Raw genomic sequence first — 16,342 nt, forward strand, 5'->3', positions numbered from 1 at the left:
GCAATTGACAATGGCGAACCAAATACAATCACTCTTGGAATACATGATACTTTCATTCTACTTGCCAATCAAAAATCGATCAATTAGATACCAAAATCCATATCTTATCAATCGATGCATGTGCAAATTAAAACAGTGGCTCAAAGGTTATCACTTTCCATCTAATCTAACAAATCTCATCTATTCTTCTATTAACCATCCTAGCAGCAAAAGGAGAGGTCGATTTTTAATGTAATAAACCCCAAAATCGATCTATTCAAGCGCAAAGAAGAGAAGACAAAAAGATTTGTAGGCCGAGAATCACAGTGTGATTTCGCCTCTTACCGTTTGATTGGGGATGGTGGAATCCTGCAGATTAGCCAAATAGTTCGAAATCCAAGCGAATAGAAACCGTAAAACTCAAAAAAAGTAGAAGAAGTTGAAAGAGTTTAAGGTTTTGAAAAGGAAGGGGTGTGGGGCGATGGAGGAGGCAAGTTTTGTGGAAATGGGAAAGAGATAGGGAAGGTTCCTCTTTTTATAGGCCCACTTCGTGCCCCACTTCCCACTTTCTAGGGTTTCTCTCCATTTTACAAAATTAAATTAGATCATAAAACAAAATCAGTTTTTTTTTAATTTTATTTTTATTTTTTTGGGTCCTGAGACTTACCTTCGCGGAGCAACACAAATTCTTCCCCTTTCGTGTTCAGCAACACAACAGCACTGTGGGGGCAGACTTCTTTAATGGTGAATGGTCCGGACCACCTAGATCGCAACTTTCCAGGGAACAATCGTAGCCTTGAGTTGAACAGGAGCACTTGATCCTTGGGTTGAAAGTTCCGGCTGATGATCCTCTTGTCGTGGTAAGCTTTAGTTCGCTCTTTGTAGATCTTAGAGCTTTCATAGGCTAGATGCCTAATTTCCTTCAGCTCGTGAATCTGCATGGATCGTCTCTCTGCTGCTGGTTTGATGTCGAAGTTGAGTAGTTTCACAGCCCAGGCTGCCTTATATTCCAATTCGACCGGCAAGTGACAAGCTTTACCGTATACCAGATTGTAAGGAGTAGTCCCAATAGGTGTTTTGTAGGCTGTTCTGTAGGCCCAGAGAGCGTTGTCTAGCTTGAGCGACCAATCCTTACGGCTTGTGCTGACTGTTTTCTGCAAGATGGTCTTGATCTCTCTGTTGGAAACTTCGACTTGCCCACTAGTTTGAGGGTGATATGGCGTGGCTACCTTGTGTTGCACGCCGTTCTTCTTCAGTAGACCAGCGAAGATCTTGTTGATGAAGTGACTACCCCCATCACTAATGACCACGCGGGGTACTCCAAATCTTGGGAATATTATGGTTTTAAACATCTTAATTACCACTTTTGCGTCATTTGTGGGACTGGCTATTGCTTCCACCCACTTAGAAACGTAGTCAACAGCTACTAAGATGTACTCGTTCTTGAGTCATGAAATCTCCATTGCTCGCTGCATTCAGAGCATTGCGGAACTCCCATTCCACTCCATCGTAGAAGATTCCTAGAACATGGTCATCGTCGAACCCGTGATGAGGACACTCTCTGAGGGTATCATTGAATCGTTCCCAATCTTCGTTAAAAGGTTCATCGGCGAGCTGCTTGAAGGAGGAGATCTTGTTCCTCAAAGCAGCTGTTTTGGCTTTCGTGTAGAAATGTCCCAAGAAAGCTGATCTAACCTGCTCCCACGAAGTTGGGAACCTGTAGGTAACTGCTTGAGCCATCGTGAAGCTTTGTCCGCTAGAGAGAATGGAAACAGCATGCATTTGATGTAGTCGGGTGGGACGCCGTTTGCACGAGTGAAGCTACATATCTCCTCGAAAGCTTCAATGTGTTCCATTGGTATCTCAGCTGGCAGTCCATGGAACATCTTTCTCTGGACATGATTGATCATGCCGGTTTTTATCTCAAAGTCTGCTCTTTGGCATGGTGGTGGAGCGATAGCAGAGCGTGTAGCAGGGATGTTACGCGGTAAGTTCCTCTCACCGATTGGGACAGGTTGTTCTTGCTGCGCAGCCAGTTGCTGTGCGGTGAGTGTTTGCTGTAACTCTTGCATCTGTTGCATCTGCTGTTGCATCTGTTGCATAGACGCGGCCATTTGATCCGGAGTGCCGAAATCGCCCATTGCTGCAGTGATTGATCTTTGTTGATGGTTTGTTCTTTCTAAGCTTGCGAGTTCCTGGTTTGTAAGCTAAACTAAATCCCCCTGTGTATTGCTCTGAGTATGTCTACCGGTCATGCACTTGGGTCTTTAACTGCAAAAGGAGTTTAAACAAGTTAGAAGTTTTCGGCTAAATTTTTAACCGAAAAATAAAGGTAAAAAGCTGGTCCCCGTCGCAATGGCGCCAAAACTTGATACACTAAAATTAGATCTTTGTCTACTGTCAAGTTAACAGTGTAGTTGTAATATGTTTAGATTCAATTCCATAGGACCAGTTTACACTTTATCTCTATGGGATCAGAATTAAGCTAAAACGAAGTGGGGATTTAAAAGATGTAAATAACGTAAAGAACAAGTAACTAGATTAGGTTGTTTTTGAATTGGTTTAAAGCGCCAGTCTAGGGTTTCTTCTTCAGGTAAGGAGCTCGTAAGCCAAGCTATTATTCAAGTTCAATTAATCAGCAAGCCTAAACTCGGATCACTCATGTAGAATCGATCCACTCTTGTGGTATCGATTTCTTTGCAAGTCGGTCTTGATACCTAAACTCTCGTTTGGACCAAGACGCGCGAGCAAGCCTTAGAGATCAAGTCCGATAGGTTCACAATGCACTCTAATATCTACTCTCGCTGACTAGGGATGCAAAGATCATTCAAATCATTTCAAGTTATCAATCAACGGCTAGCTAAATTGATTAACCCTAGTTCATGCACTAAGTGATCAGTTTGATGCAAGCAATAAGAACATATATGAATGTAGACAATCTTTAGATAACTTATTTAAACTTAGCTCACGATTCCAAACCCTAAGAACCCCTAAACTAATTGGGTGACTACTCAGACATTACACAAGAACAGAGAACCATGATTTCTGAATAATACTGCATAATAATAAATCAAGGTAACAAGAGGGTTCAGGATGATCTTCTCTATGAGATAGATGGAGCTGTCTCCCTTACAATAGCAAATCGCCAAATTCAAAGCTCTTTAGGTCTTTCTTGCGTAAAAACTAAGGTAGGTCTAAAGTAATAAATAGGAAACTATATATATAGGAACCACAGTCGGCTAAAGGAAAGAAATAGGAAATCTAGGGCAAATCCCGAAATAATTGGAAACTTCCTTTTTATTCTCCGTCGCTGGAACATGCACTCAGGCTGCTCCGCATGGCTGTTCCACGTAAAAGACCCAAAATCATACTTTTCTCTCTTCTTTTTCTCTAGTTGTCCATTTCCCATCCAATGCAATTCCAGAACTGTTATGACTCGAGAAGGACTAAACAGACTCGATAAAACATTGAAAACTATTAGTAAATCATACATATAATGTGCCAAAAACACAATATATCAATGGTTGATTGATATGACACTCATAAAGAGTGTTTTGATTTATTATGGTTTAATGGTTTATTGCTTATTCGGTCATGCTTTATGATCTTGAATATTTATTGTTGAACTACCCGTCTTGCCTGTGTTTGGGGTGGGGTTTAGAATGACGGGTTGTTGTATATGCTAGATAGGGAACCCTGGCTCACTGAGTGAAACTAGTTCACTCACTCCTCACATCCTTTTGCAGGTGACCAGTAGAAAGGACCATAGCGCTCGCGGAACTGTAGGAGCTGGTGTAGATTGGACATCTTTTGCTAAAGACTCGTTTTCAAGATATATAAATGTATGGTTTACTTTCGACTGCGTCCATGGACCATATGTATAATATTTTGGGCTTGTCAACTTCATGTTTTATGGACTAAAGTGTGTTTTATATTCGTGACGTGTTGAATGGATATTCTGGGTTACAGAATTATGTTTGTGACTTGGAAAGTCTATTCTCAACCCGTCGTAACACTTTCGGACTTGGCAGAGGAAGGTCGTTCTGGGATGTTCTTGTTTGATTGTTGCCCGTCTGACTGACAGATGTCTAAAACAGTTCGGGGGTGTTACAATCCAGCTTTTCCTTCACCTCATCCATCTTATCATTCCCAAGGATGGTGGCATACTTTTTCCTCTCAAAATCAGTGTTCTTGGTGTTGTTTCTAGATGCTAGGTTTTCAATGACCTTTACTGCCTCCTATGGATTCCATGTGTTGAAGTTTCCATTGCTGGAAGCATCAAGAGCCATCTGGTACTGCACCGCGATGCCTCTGTAAAAAGTAATGAGCAGTTGTACTTCATTGAATCCATGGTGTGGATAGTCTCTCTGATAAGACTTGAATCTGATCCAAGAGCCTCTAAAGCCAATGCGAAGCTTTTCCAGCAAGGGAGAACTTGAAGAGCTTGCATAGGAGATAATCCTCAGGGACTCCCTTAACTTTAATAGCAGATATCAGATCCTCGAACTTCTCCAGATGGTCCACAGGATGCTCGTGAAATAATCCATGGTAGGGTATCTGTCCCACGAGTGTGTAGTACTGCGCCTTCAACTCGAACTCCCTCTGACTAGTGGGAGGATAAATGGCTGATCTGTTGGTGTAGAACTGATATGGACGGTTGTAGTCAGCCAACGTCTTGGGTCGCGCAGCCTCATCTACAGGTAGGGTAGTTCCTGTAGCAATAGCGTCAGACACAGGGATTGCTGCCCCCTGAGCATTTATCCTCTGACCTGCTGCATTACGCAGATGACCTTCCTGGTCATGCAGGTCTCCTCTTTCATCTCGAACAAGTATCAAAGTCGTAACCATGTCTCGCAGATCAGTATCGGTCGGTGTCCGGACTGGAGTATCGATAGAAGTCGGATGGACGATGTCGGTCGATTGAAGATGAGTGTCTTCGGTCGACGGTGGGGAGCGAGTATCGTTCGACGGGACTAGTGTCTGAGTTGACGGTGGTTGAACGAAATCTCGCGACGAACATGTGTTGGTTTCGATCGATGAGGATCACTCTTCTTTGCGGATTGAACGCTCCAAACTTGCAGGATCTGGTAAGAATTGTAGTTGGGTTTCCTTGTTGCTTCTAGTACTGCTGGGCCTTGGTGATCAAGCCATGTTAAACCGAGTCCACCACTTTCCGGACCACAACCGGCTTAGTGGTACCATTTGAGGAAGCAATGACCTGCAAACTACTACTAGAACCACCACGAGGTTCTCACACAACAGTACCAACACGAGGTACATACTATAACAACATATAATAATCACACAATCACAATAATCCGGATGCTTAGACTAGTCTTGCTATCCACTTAGCCCAGACATCGTCTCAAGCCTCGGATCCACAAACTCACACCTAGACCGGTCTGGCTATCCTAGCTAGGAAGCCGTCTCCGATGTCAGGAACCTGCATTAAAAATTCGTTAACAAAAAATTAACTGTGACTCACAATGATTAAGCGATGTGGCTCGACTCTTTGATTCTGGATGTTGACCAAACCCCTTTTATCCCCTCCAAATCTTCGTCTTGGTACCGTGATGTTAAATCCCAAAACCCAACCGTAATGTATTGAATGAACTGGTCTGGACTGATCAGAACTCGGAAATAACCTTCTTTCTCTTCTGGATAGTCTTTCGGAACTTCCGGACAGTTTATCGGTTTTCAAAAAATGTCTATACTTCTAAAGCACCTCACTTCTTTCTCTCTCTCTCTCTCTAAGCCACGTTTTAGAATGTCCTTGGTATGTCTGAATGAGTAAAAATGAACCAGGGTAGCTAGGTATATATAGAAGTTGCCGGCCAATAAGAATGAGCCACTCGATCGCATGTGTGTCATCCTGCATGCTTTCGGTCGCATGCGTGGCAACACATGGGCATCCACATGCCATGTTGTATGCTCTCTAGCCATGACAGAAGACACCTCCACGTACACTTGCCCTTCAGCATGTCTGGTGTTCATGCATTGCGACACACGGGCCTCTGCATGCCGGTTCGCATGCGCAGATCGCAGGTATTGCGACATGTCGTGCTTCTGTGTGTCAAGCTGCATGGAACTGCTTCATGCACGTCTACACCTCCTTCTTGTGTTGACACTCAGCAGGTTAAATGGTTGACACCACGTCCTGATCCCTTAAATCAAGCCACCTCGAGCTTCTTGATCGATTTGCCCGATTTCGGCCCTTCTGGTGAATTTTCGTCCCGCGATCAATCCCGAATATTTTTCCGCTCCTGTTCTGATGAGCTAACTATTTTTAATAGAATCCAGACTAACCTTAACCTTTAGGATAAAAATTTCCCGACCCTTTGTCTTCCCCGAGAAATTCCGTAAAACCAAAATTATGGTTTTTTTTTTTTTAAGACGGGGTATTACATTCTCCTCCCCTTATTTGAATTCATCCCCGAATTCTCTAAGGATCCGGTGATCCCCCTTCTTCCATCACTACATCTTCGTGGAAGAACTCTGGATGCAACAATTTGAATCTTGATTCATCCTCCCAGGTCACAACTACACGGTTCCGCTTACCTTAGAAAACTTGGACTTCAGGAATTTCTCGATTCTTCAATCTTCGTATCCGACATTCACCTATTCGGATTGGTCCCTCTGGATAAGTGAGGTTTGTTTGCAGTTTTTCGAATTGCTCTGTCTCAATAGCGCTGGGATCATGAACATGTTTCCGCAGCATTGATACGTGAAATACCGGATGTATTTGCATCTCTTCAGGTAGGTTGAGATGGTAAGCTACCTCTCCGATTCGTTGTATAATCTGGTAAGGCCCAATGAATCTTACCGCTAGTTTCCCGACCTTCCCGAATCGGTTCTTTCCTTTTTGAGCTGACACTTTCAGATAAACCCAATCACCAATATTGAACACCACTTCTCGCCTTGATTGATCGGCATACTTCTTTTGTCTATCCTGCGCTTTCTTCATATTGGTTTGAATGATCTCCAACTTTTTCATTGTCTCTTCTACAATTTTGGGTCCAAACTCTCTTCTTTCTCCAACTTCGGTCCAGCATAAAGGTGTTTTGCATTGCCTCCCATAAAGCTCCTCATATGGTGCCATACCTATGCTAGAATGAAAGCTGTTGTTGTAGGAGAACTCGATTAATGGTAAATGTTTTTCCCAGCTTCCCGCCCAATCCAATATACACATCCGCATCATATCATCTATGGCGCGAATGGTTCTTTTGGTTTGGTCGTCCCTCTCGGGATGATACGCGGTGCTTATGAACAACTTAGTTCCCTCAGCTTCTTGTAATGCCTTCCAAAAATTTGAGGTGAATCTAGGATCTCGATCGGAGACTATATCTGTTGGCACCCCATGCAACCTCACAACTTGGTCCACATACATCTCTGCCAATACTTCTACCGTATCGGTTTCCTTCATAGGTAACAAGTGCGCCACCTTTGTCAGTCTGTCGACAATCACCCATATTGCATTATTTGATCTTCTTCGAGCCGGCGGTAACCCAGTGATGAAATCCATGGATATGGAATCCCATTTCCACTGAGGTACTGGTAAGCTTTGTAACAATCCTCCTGGAATCTGATGCTCGACTTTGACTTGTTGACAAGTCTGACATTGAGCCACCCATCGCGCTACTGATTTCTTCATTCCTGGCCAATGATAAAACCTTCGGATATCTCGGTACATTTTCGTACTCCCGGGATGGATACTGAGTAACTAGTGATGCGCCGACTTCAAAATCTCATCTCGTATCCCTTCTCGCTGTGGTACTGATATCCTCCCATTAAGTAATAATGTATCATCTGCTGCCACATGATAGCCACTTGCGTTTGGAGCTTCTTGATTTTTAACTTCTGTGATGATTCTTTTTAACTTCTCATCACGTTGTTGCTCCTGTCTGATCCGTGCGAATAAACCTGCCTGGTTTACGGTACGTATGCCTAAAGGCTCACTTGGGTCCCCTTCAATTGCCCATAAAGTCATCAACTTGAGTTCACTTGATAATGCTTCCACTTCCTTTCCAACATCGGACGCTAACTTTCTACAACTTAGTGCATTTGCGACCACATTAGCTTTGCTTGGATGATATTGAATCTTCAGGTCGTAATCCACCACAAACTCCATCCATCGCCTTTGTTGGAGGTTCAGATCAGGTTGTGTAAACAAATACTTGAGACTCTTATGATATGTGAATACTTCCACGACTTCTCCATATAAGTAGGATCTCCAAATCCTTAACGCAAACACCACTGCCGCCATTTCTAAGTCGTGTGTTGGGTAGTTATCTTCTTGCTTCCTGAGTTGCCTTGATGCATAAGCAATGACTTTGCCTTCTTGCATGAACACACAACCCAACCCAACCCTAGAAGCATCTGCGTACAGAGTGTAAGGTTTACCTTGTTCAGGTAATGCCAATATCGGTGTTGTGGTCAAAGCTTTCTTCAGTCTCTGAAATGCTTCATCCGTTTCTTTTCCCTAGATGAATGGAACTCCTTTTCCGGTAAACTTCGTCAGGGGCTTAGTGATCGAAGAAAATTCCTTGACGAACTTTCGATAATACCCGGCTAACCCGAGGAAACTCTTTACATCGGTTACCGTTGATGGCCTTTGCCATTCCTCGATGAATTTCACCTTTTCTGAATCTACAGAAACTCCTTCTCCAGACACTCGGTGCCCTAAGAACCTGATCTCTTTTTTCCAGAAAGAACACTTGCTGAACTTGGCATACAGCTTCTGGTTTCTTAACCGTTCCAACACTAGCTTCAAGTGTGCTTTGTGCTCTACCTCTATCTTAGAATATATTAAAATGTCATCGATGAAGATTATCACAAACTTGTTGAGATAATCTCATGAAGGCCGGCGGTGCATTAGTAAAACCAAAAGGCATTACTACGAACTCGTATTGTCCATAACGAGTTCTAAATGCAGTCTTCATGACATCACCTTCTGAAATTGGAATCTGATGATAGCCCAACGCCAAGTCGATCTTTGAAAACCAACTTCCTCCCCTTAGCTGATCCAACAACTCGTCTATCCTTGGAAGGGGATACTTATCTTTGATGGTGATATTGTTGATTCTTCGATAATCAATGCAAAGCCGCATGCTACCATCCTTCTTCTTGACAAATAAGACCGGAGCTCCCCATGGTGAAGAGCTAGGTCTTATGAAACCTTTCTCCATTATATCTTCAAGTTGTTTCTTCAACTCTGCAAACTCCGCAGGTGCCATGTGGTAGGGAGCCTTTGTTATCGGCTTCGCTTCAGGTTCCAAGTTAATTGTGAAAGGGTTACTCTGAGGTGGAGGTAACTCTTTCAACGTTTCAAACACATCCTTGAACTCTTGTACTACCGCAATATCCGTAATTTCAACTCCGTTGCTAGTGGGCCCTTCACTAGCAGTTATTGTTACCAGATACGCTTCTCCATCCTTAAGCAAATCTTCCACTCTCAAGGCAGCTACTAAAGACACAGACTTGCTTGGACTGATCCCGTAAAACCCTATTTGTCGTTGCCCGTTCTCCTTGAACAAAATACGACCTTTTCCACAATCTAATTGTGCCCGATAGCCTGATAACCAATCCATGCCCAAGATAACTTCATATCCTTTTAAGGGCACCACCAACAAATCTGCCAAGAACATCTTCTCGCAAATGACTAACGGAACTCTTCTGAGGCATTCTTTTGCTTGGAGGGTTTGGTCTCCGGGAGTCATCACAGCCACATCCACCCTGTCAATCACAAATGAACCCACAAACTCGGCAGCTACCTCAGGGGCCACAAAGCTATGTGTTTCCCATGAGTCGAACAATACATGTGTGGGATGCCCCGCAACATGTAAAGTTCCTGCCACAACATCAATATATATCAACAACATAAAAATTATCCAATAGAAGGTAACCAATCCATCACAAGCAATAACACAACACAAAATCAATCTAGTAAGGTTAAAGAACCCGAATACCTGTGATGGGACCCTTAGATGGGGCTGGAGGTTTAGTATCCTCTAGTTCTAAAGCGTAAACTCCACCTCCTATTGCTTGCCTTTTTGGCGCTGGTGCGATTGCAGGTGGAGTTGTAGGATGATGGACAGTGATTGGCGTAGCTGGTATAGACGATTGACACCGCACTGGGTAGAGATGTGTCCTTTCTTTCCACACGTGTAGCATGTAGGATAGTATGAGTTTGACTGAAAGGATCCAGGTTTCTTCTCGTAGCATTCACTGGACTTATGGCCTGTCTTGCCACAGTCAAAGCATTTTCCTGTGAACAAAGATCGTCGACTTGGCCCTTCTGATTCCTTTTCCTTATCTTTACCCTTAAAAGATCTTTGGTTTCCACCATACTTCCCTGCTTGATGCTGCTTGGATTTCTTACTTGCCGCCTTTTCAGCTTCCGATCCGATCTCCACATTCACAGTCTTTTCCACTAGCTCGGTGAGACTCTCGTAGTTCCCGACTGCCAGTCTATTTTCCAAATCTGGTTTCAGACCAAACATAAAGTTAGATATCATGGTTTCTTCATCATCTGGTCCTCGCAGCACGTGTCGTCGCAGTCGCATGAACTCAGATTCATATCCTCTAACTGTCTTGTCTCCTTGTACTAGGTTAGCAAACTGACGTTGAAGCCTTCGCTTGGACTCCGAGGTGAAATACTTGCATTCAAATTCTTTTTTGAATGCCGCCCAAGTGGTGACCAGATGTCCTACTTGGTGATCCCTACTCTCCCACCATTCTGCCGCGTCTTTGTCCAAATAATACACTGCCATCTTCTTTTTAGAGTCCTCGAAACACGTCATGGTCTCAAAGTTTTTCTCCATGTTTCGAAGCCACTGGTCGGCTTCAAATGCATCTGTTCCTCCTTCAAAATATTCTTTATGGCAGCTATCAATGGTAACATCGGTGTACTAACTGAAGGTTGTGGTGGCACGAGTGGCTGAGGTTGCACTTGAGGTTGTTGTAGTGACCTCGCTCTCACGTCATGAAGAATCTTCAAAGTGTGCTCCATTCCTTGTCCTTGTTGTGGTTGATCATGAACTTCTGGTTCAATCAGGTTGTTCTGCCTTATTGGTCTTGGACCTTGGACACTTGACTCGCTATCATCTATTTCTGGTCTTCTCCTTACAGTACGGTTTGGTGGAAAGTTTTCTTCTGGTGGTATCTCTTGATCATGTCCAAACAGATTGTTGTTTCTTCCTATATTTTCTTCACTGGATCCTTGGTTGGTGTGTGCCAGTGTTTGCACCCTTCCCTCTGATTCATATCCCAGTCCTCTTCTTCTTGAAACACTTTCTGTACCCAACATCCAATCATGCCCTCCTTCACTCCTTCCCCTTCTTGCCATCTGCAATCCACGAACAGAGAATTTACTATTAAGAATACTAATTAAAACGAAACTCTATTGGTTTCCTAACACATCTTTTACGACACATTTGACTCGATAAAACACGGAAAGTACGTGATTGACCGCATGATCTAAACCATGCTTTAATACCACCTCTATAACACCCCCGAACTGTTTTAGACATCTGTCAGCCAGCCAGGCAACAATCAAACAGGAACATGCCCGAACGACCTTCCTCTGCCAAGTCCGAAAATGTTACGACGGATTGAGAATAGACTTTCCAAGTCACAGACATAATTCTGTAACCCAGAATATCCATTCAAAACTTATTTCCTCTAATCTTCGGCCTTAGGCTTTGCAACCCGTACCAAATCATAGAGTTGTGTTAGGTTGGACTAACCTAATATCAGATTCAACACGTCACGAATATAAAACATACTTTATTCCATAAAACAAGAAGTTCACAAGCCCAAAATATTATACATATGGTCCATGGATGCAGTCGAAAGTAAAACATACATTTATATATCTTGAAAACGAGTCTTTAGCAAAAGATGTCCAATCTACACCAGCTCCTACAGTTCCTTGAGTGCTATGGTCCTTTCTACTGGTCACCTGCAAAAGGATGTGAGGAGTGAGTGAACTAGTTTCACTCAGTGAGCCAGGGTTCCCTATCTAGCATATACAACAACCCGTCATTCTAAACCCCACTCCAAACACAAGCAAGACGGGTAGTTCAACAATCAAAATTCAAGATCATAAAGCATGACCGAATAAGCAATAAACCATTAAACCATAATAAATCAAAACACTCTTTATGACTGTCATATCAATCAACAATATATATATATACTCCTAGGGCCCAACAGAATCATTCTTCCTCCACATAAGGGACATCGGCAATCCCTTCACTATTACACCACACAGGCGTAGGCGCTCGGGAATCGCCCGGTCACGGTCCTCAATCGGAATCACCGTGCCCCGGTCCCCTATTGGACTCGCCGGGGGCTGTCACATCCACGTGTGACACTCAGCCTTGGTGATCAAGCCAAGTTAAACCGAGCCCACCACTTTCCGGACAATCACCGGCTTAGTGGTACCATTTAAGGAAGCAATGACCTGCAAACTACTACTAGAACCACCACAGGTTCTCACACAACAGTACGAACATGAGGTACACACTATAACAACATATAATAATCACACAATCACAATAATCCGGGTGCTTAGACTAGTCTTGCTATCCACTTAGCCCATACATCGTCTCAAGCCTCGGATCCACAAACTGACACCTAGACCGGTCTGGCTATCCTAGCTCGGAAGCCGTCTCCGATGTCATGAACCTGCATTAAAAATTTGTTAACAAACAATTAACCGTGACTCACAATGATTAAGCGATGTGGCTCGAGTCATTGATTTGATCCCCTCCAAATCTTCGTCTTGGTACCGTGATGTTAAATCCCAAAACCCAACCACAATGTCTTGAATGAACTGGTCTGGACTGATCAGAACCCGGAAATAACCTTCTTTCTTTTCTGGACAGTCTTTCGGAACTTCCTGCTAGTTTATCGGTTTTCGAAAAATGTCTATTCATCTAAAGCACCTCACTTCTTTCTCTCTCTCTCTCTCTCTCTCTCTCTCTCTCTCTCTCTCTCTCTCTCTCTCTAAGCCACGTTTTAGAGTGTCCTTGGTGTGTCTGAATGAGTAAAAATGAACCAGGGTAGCTAGGTATATATAGAAGTTGCCGGCCAATAAGAATGAGCCACCAGATCGCCTGTGTGTCGTCCTGCATGCTTCCGGACGCATGCATGGTGACACATGGGCATCCACATGCCCTGTTGTATGCTCTATAACCATGCCAGAAGACACCTCCACGTCCACTTGCCTTTCAGCATGTCTGGTGTTCATGCATCGCGACACACGGGCCTCTGCATGTCGGTTCGCATGCGAAGATCGCTGGTTTTGCGACACCTCGTGCTTCTGTGTGTCAAGCTGCATGGAACTGCTTCATACACGTCAACACCTACTTCTTGTGTTGACACTCAGCAGGTTAAATGGTTGACACCACGTCCTGATCCCTTAGATCAAGCCACCTCGAGCTTCTCAGTCGATTTGCGCGATTTCGGCCCTTCTGGTGAATTTTCGTCCCGCGATCAATCCCGAATATTTTTCTGCTCCCGTTCTGATGAGCTAAATATTTTTAATAGACTCCAGACTAACCTTAACCTTGAGGAAAAAAATTTCCCGAGCCTTCGGCTTCCCCGAGAAATTCCGTAAAACCGAAATTATGGTTTTTTTTTAAGACGGGGTATTACAGGCTACCTAGAGAATCGATTGCCATTCAGCCATCCACATCGATCGACACCCGCCGAATTTCAGAACAGACCAAGTCTTAAAAGTCTAAGTCTGGGGAAGGACTAGTAAGAGCAAGAAGAAAAAGAAGAAGAAGAAGGTAGATGCAGATCTCCTGTCACTAGTCTCTTCGCAATATCAAGAAGGAAATCTTGAGTATAGAGTGCGTTGCAGAGGACATCCATAACCTTTTACCATCGTTAGAGTGCTATGTGATCCAGAGCTGGGAGAGCAAGGGAAAGTTTCTACAAGAGCTTTTATCAACTGCATCAACAAGATGAGGAAGAGAGACACTGACACTTGTTTTGGAGAAAGTTCACATTCTCATCTGGACTGATTCAGATCTCTAGAAGTCAAGCTAATGACTAAAATAAGCGCTAAGTGGGAGGCAACCCACTATTAGGTATTTTCTTTAAAGTTTAGTTTTAATTTTTACTGATTTTTCGTTTTTAAATTTTATGCAAAAAAGAGAGATCCAAGGTTCATGAGTTGAGGACCAGCATCGATCGACTACTGGCCAGCGTATCGATTGACAGAGCATCATGAATGGATACGATTGCAAGTATCTAGAGAGGACATTCCAGATATCCTTCTGATGGCTAATGGCTAATGGAGCAGAAAATCTCTTCATGCAACGACACAACACTCTAGAGCACCAGCAGAGAGTTATAAACGAGTTCTATGACCCAACTGGTGGACTAGATGATCGTTTCAAGCCAAAGTGTCGACAACATACTCGACTGTCGATCGACATCAGAGTCCCAACATTTATCGACCGACATCCAGAGTTCGGAAAAAGAGCCTACGACTGTGATGGAACAAGGAAATTCCACTGGGAAGGGAAGGATGAGTATGGGGTCTACAGAGATGATCATGAACATGCGCGAAGTGTAAATGGACACATCATCCATGTATCTAAGGATGATATCAGAAATCTTCTGGAAAGAGCCTCAGTGGATGAGCACAGCTACATATGTCTTCCAGAGCATGCACGGTCATTCACACAGACCAAGCTAGTACCAGAAATCTTCACCAACGATGAGATAAATGAGATGCTTTATGGAATCTGTGAAGCCCAGGAAAAGAATGATGATGATTTCCAAATGAATCTTGATGGTGTCTAATACATATTGAATGATAGTATTAGTTGGTTGACTACATGCATGGAGAGATGAGGCAAAACATAGTCAGAATGCAGACACAGCGTGCGGCCGAAGCAATTACACCAGCATTGATCGACAAAAACATCTCGATATCGATCTACGATGAACTGTCACAATCAAATCCGATGAAGTCTCGACCAGATTCTTACACCAGAGCAGAGATTGATCAGATAGTAGAAGAGATATACAAAACTCTGGGAGCCCCAGAAGAGAGGCTTGATAGGAGATGTGATGACATCTATTTCCCATGGGACATCAGCTTCAGCTCTTTGACTTCTCAGACATAAGCAATGCAGAGGGAGATAGTGGAGCTTCAGAGATACATCGCACGTCGTCCAGAGGCATTGACAGACGCATCAACATATCGACCGACAGTCACAGAAGAACATCGATCGACAAAACCACACCAACAACCCGAGGAAAGCTAGTAACAAAGGTGAAATTAGATATGTCTGATACAAACAAACATGGAGAGGAGATCTCAGCTGACACATACGCCAGACTTTTGATACATCAGTTTAAACTTGAATGACTTGGAGACAGACTGCATAAGATAGAAAATACAACTGCAACAATGAAAGACAAATGGCGCAGAGGAGATGAGGCAGTGAAAGACTTCACTGGTACATGGTTCAACAAGAGCAGATAAGAGATGGAGACTTGCTTCCCAGCAAGTACCTGTTTTCCACATTACTAGCCAAATCAACTCCAATGTCAAGCTAAATGACTATAACAAAGCGCTGAGTGGGAGGCAACCCACTATTAGGTAATTATAATTGGTTTTCATTAGTTTAGTACTTATGCCAGATTTTGAATTTTTGCAGGTCATAAAAAAAACAAAAACAAATCCAAGTAGACGATTGCCAAGAATATCAAACGACGAGATCCAGCCGATATCAATCGACAGAACATCACCTGCCGCGACCGATGACAACAACAACACATCAATCGATATTTATTCCGGTCTGGTATATCGTTCTTACTTGTTAAATAGAGTCCTTTTGCTTTAGTTATCACCACAACATGATAGGCCATGGATTTTACCCACTATTAGCCGTGGTTTATAAATGTTTTAATAACTAATTACTATGTTGTAGATTTATTTAGTATATTTACAGGATCAGGAGTGCTTTGGTAGAAAGTGATGATTTTGGAGCATTTTGGAGACAATTGGAGAGAGCATCCGAGCTTACCACCGAGCAAGATCAACGGTCCACATTTTGAGATAATAATCGATCAACGCACACCTTTTGACATTGATCGAAAGTGAAGCGCGCAGAAGCCCATTTGGTTCCAGTCGACTTAGAGCCCAAGACTTCACCAATTACAGATTGCCCCTGGCGAGTTTTTAACCTAATATTTATAGCTTGCCAAGTGTTTCAGGCAAAGTGTGCTTTCTTGTTTTCTTATTTTCACAGCAAAGTTTTCTAGGATTTTAGTAGAGTTGGAGAGAGATCCAAAGATATTTGTGCTTGACAACTCTTTCCTATCTATTATCTATTTA

General features: G+C 43.2%; 1 protein-coding gene and 1 non-coding gene across 2 annotated transcripts; one reads left to right on the forward strand and one right to left on the reverse strand.

The window, feature by feature from the left end:
* The first annotated feature begins 1,519 nt into the window (after positions 1–1,519).
* Positions 1,520–1,626, forward strand: LOC125603813. Its single transcript, XR_007335749.1, has one exon. It is a non-coding gene; the product is annotated as a small nucleolar RNA R71 (small nucleolar RNA).
* A 6,073-nt stretch (positions 1,627–7,699) lies between these two features.
* Positions 7,700–10,778, reverse strand: LOC111209517. The gene is made up of 5 exons (XM_022709461.2): positions 10,205–10,778; positions 9,945–10,085; positions 8,817–9,826; positions 8,579–8,773; positions 7,700–8,458 (listed from the first exon to the last, which is right to left on the reverse strand). Exons 1-5 carry the CDS (start codon positions 10,776–10,778, stop codon positions 7,700–7,702), a joined length of 2,679 nt encoding a protein of 892 aa, XP_022565182.2.
* Between the last annotated feature and the right edge of the window lie 5,564 nt (positions 10,779–16,342).

This window comes from Brassica napus, unplaced genomic scaffold (genome assembly GCF_020379485.1).
Source record: "Brassica napus cultivar Da-Ae unplaced genomic scaffold, Da-Ae ScsIHWf_402;HRSCAF=626, whole genome shotgun sequence".
Classification (NCBI taxonomy): Eukaryota; Viridiplantae; Streptophyta; class Magnoliopsida; order Brassicales; family Brassicaceae; genus Brassica; species Brassica napus.

Bases quoted from the DNA above. Each gene is read 5' to 3' on its own strand.
- LOC111209517 (XM_022709461.2), bottom strand. From the start codon at position 10,778: ATGACGTGTTTCGAGGACTCTAAAAAGAAGATGGCAGTGTATTATTTG. The intron at 9,827-9,944 runs GTATTCGGGTTC...ATGTTGTGGCAG, and splicing joins ATCTAAGGGTCCCATCACAG to GAACTTTACATGTTGCGGGG. The intron at 8,774-8,816 runs GTTTGTGATAAT...ATATATTCTAAG, and splicing joins TCATGAGATTATCTCAACAA to ATAGAGGTAGAGCACAAAGC.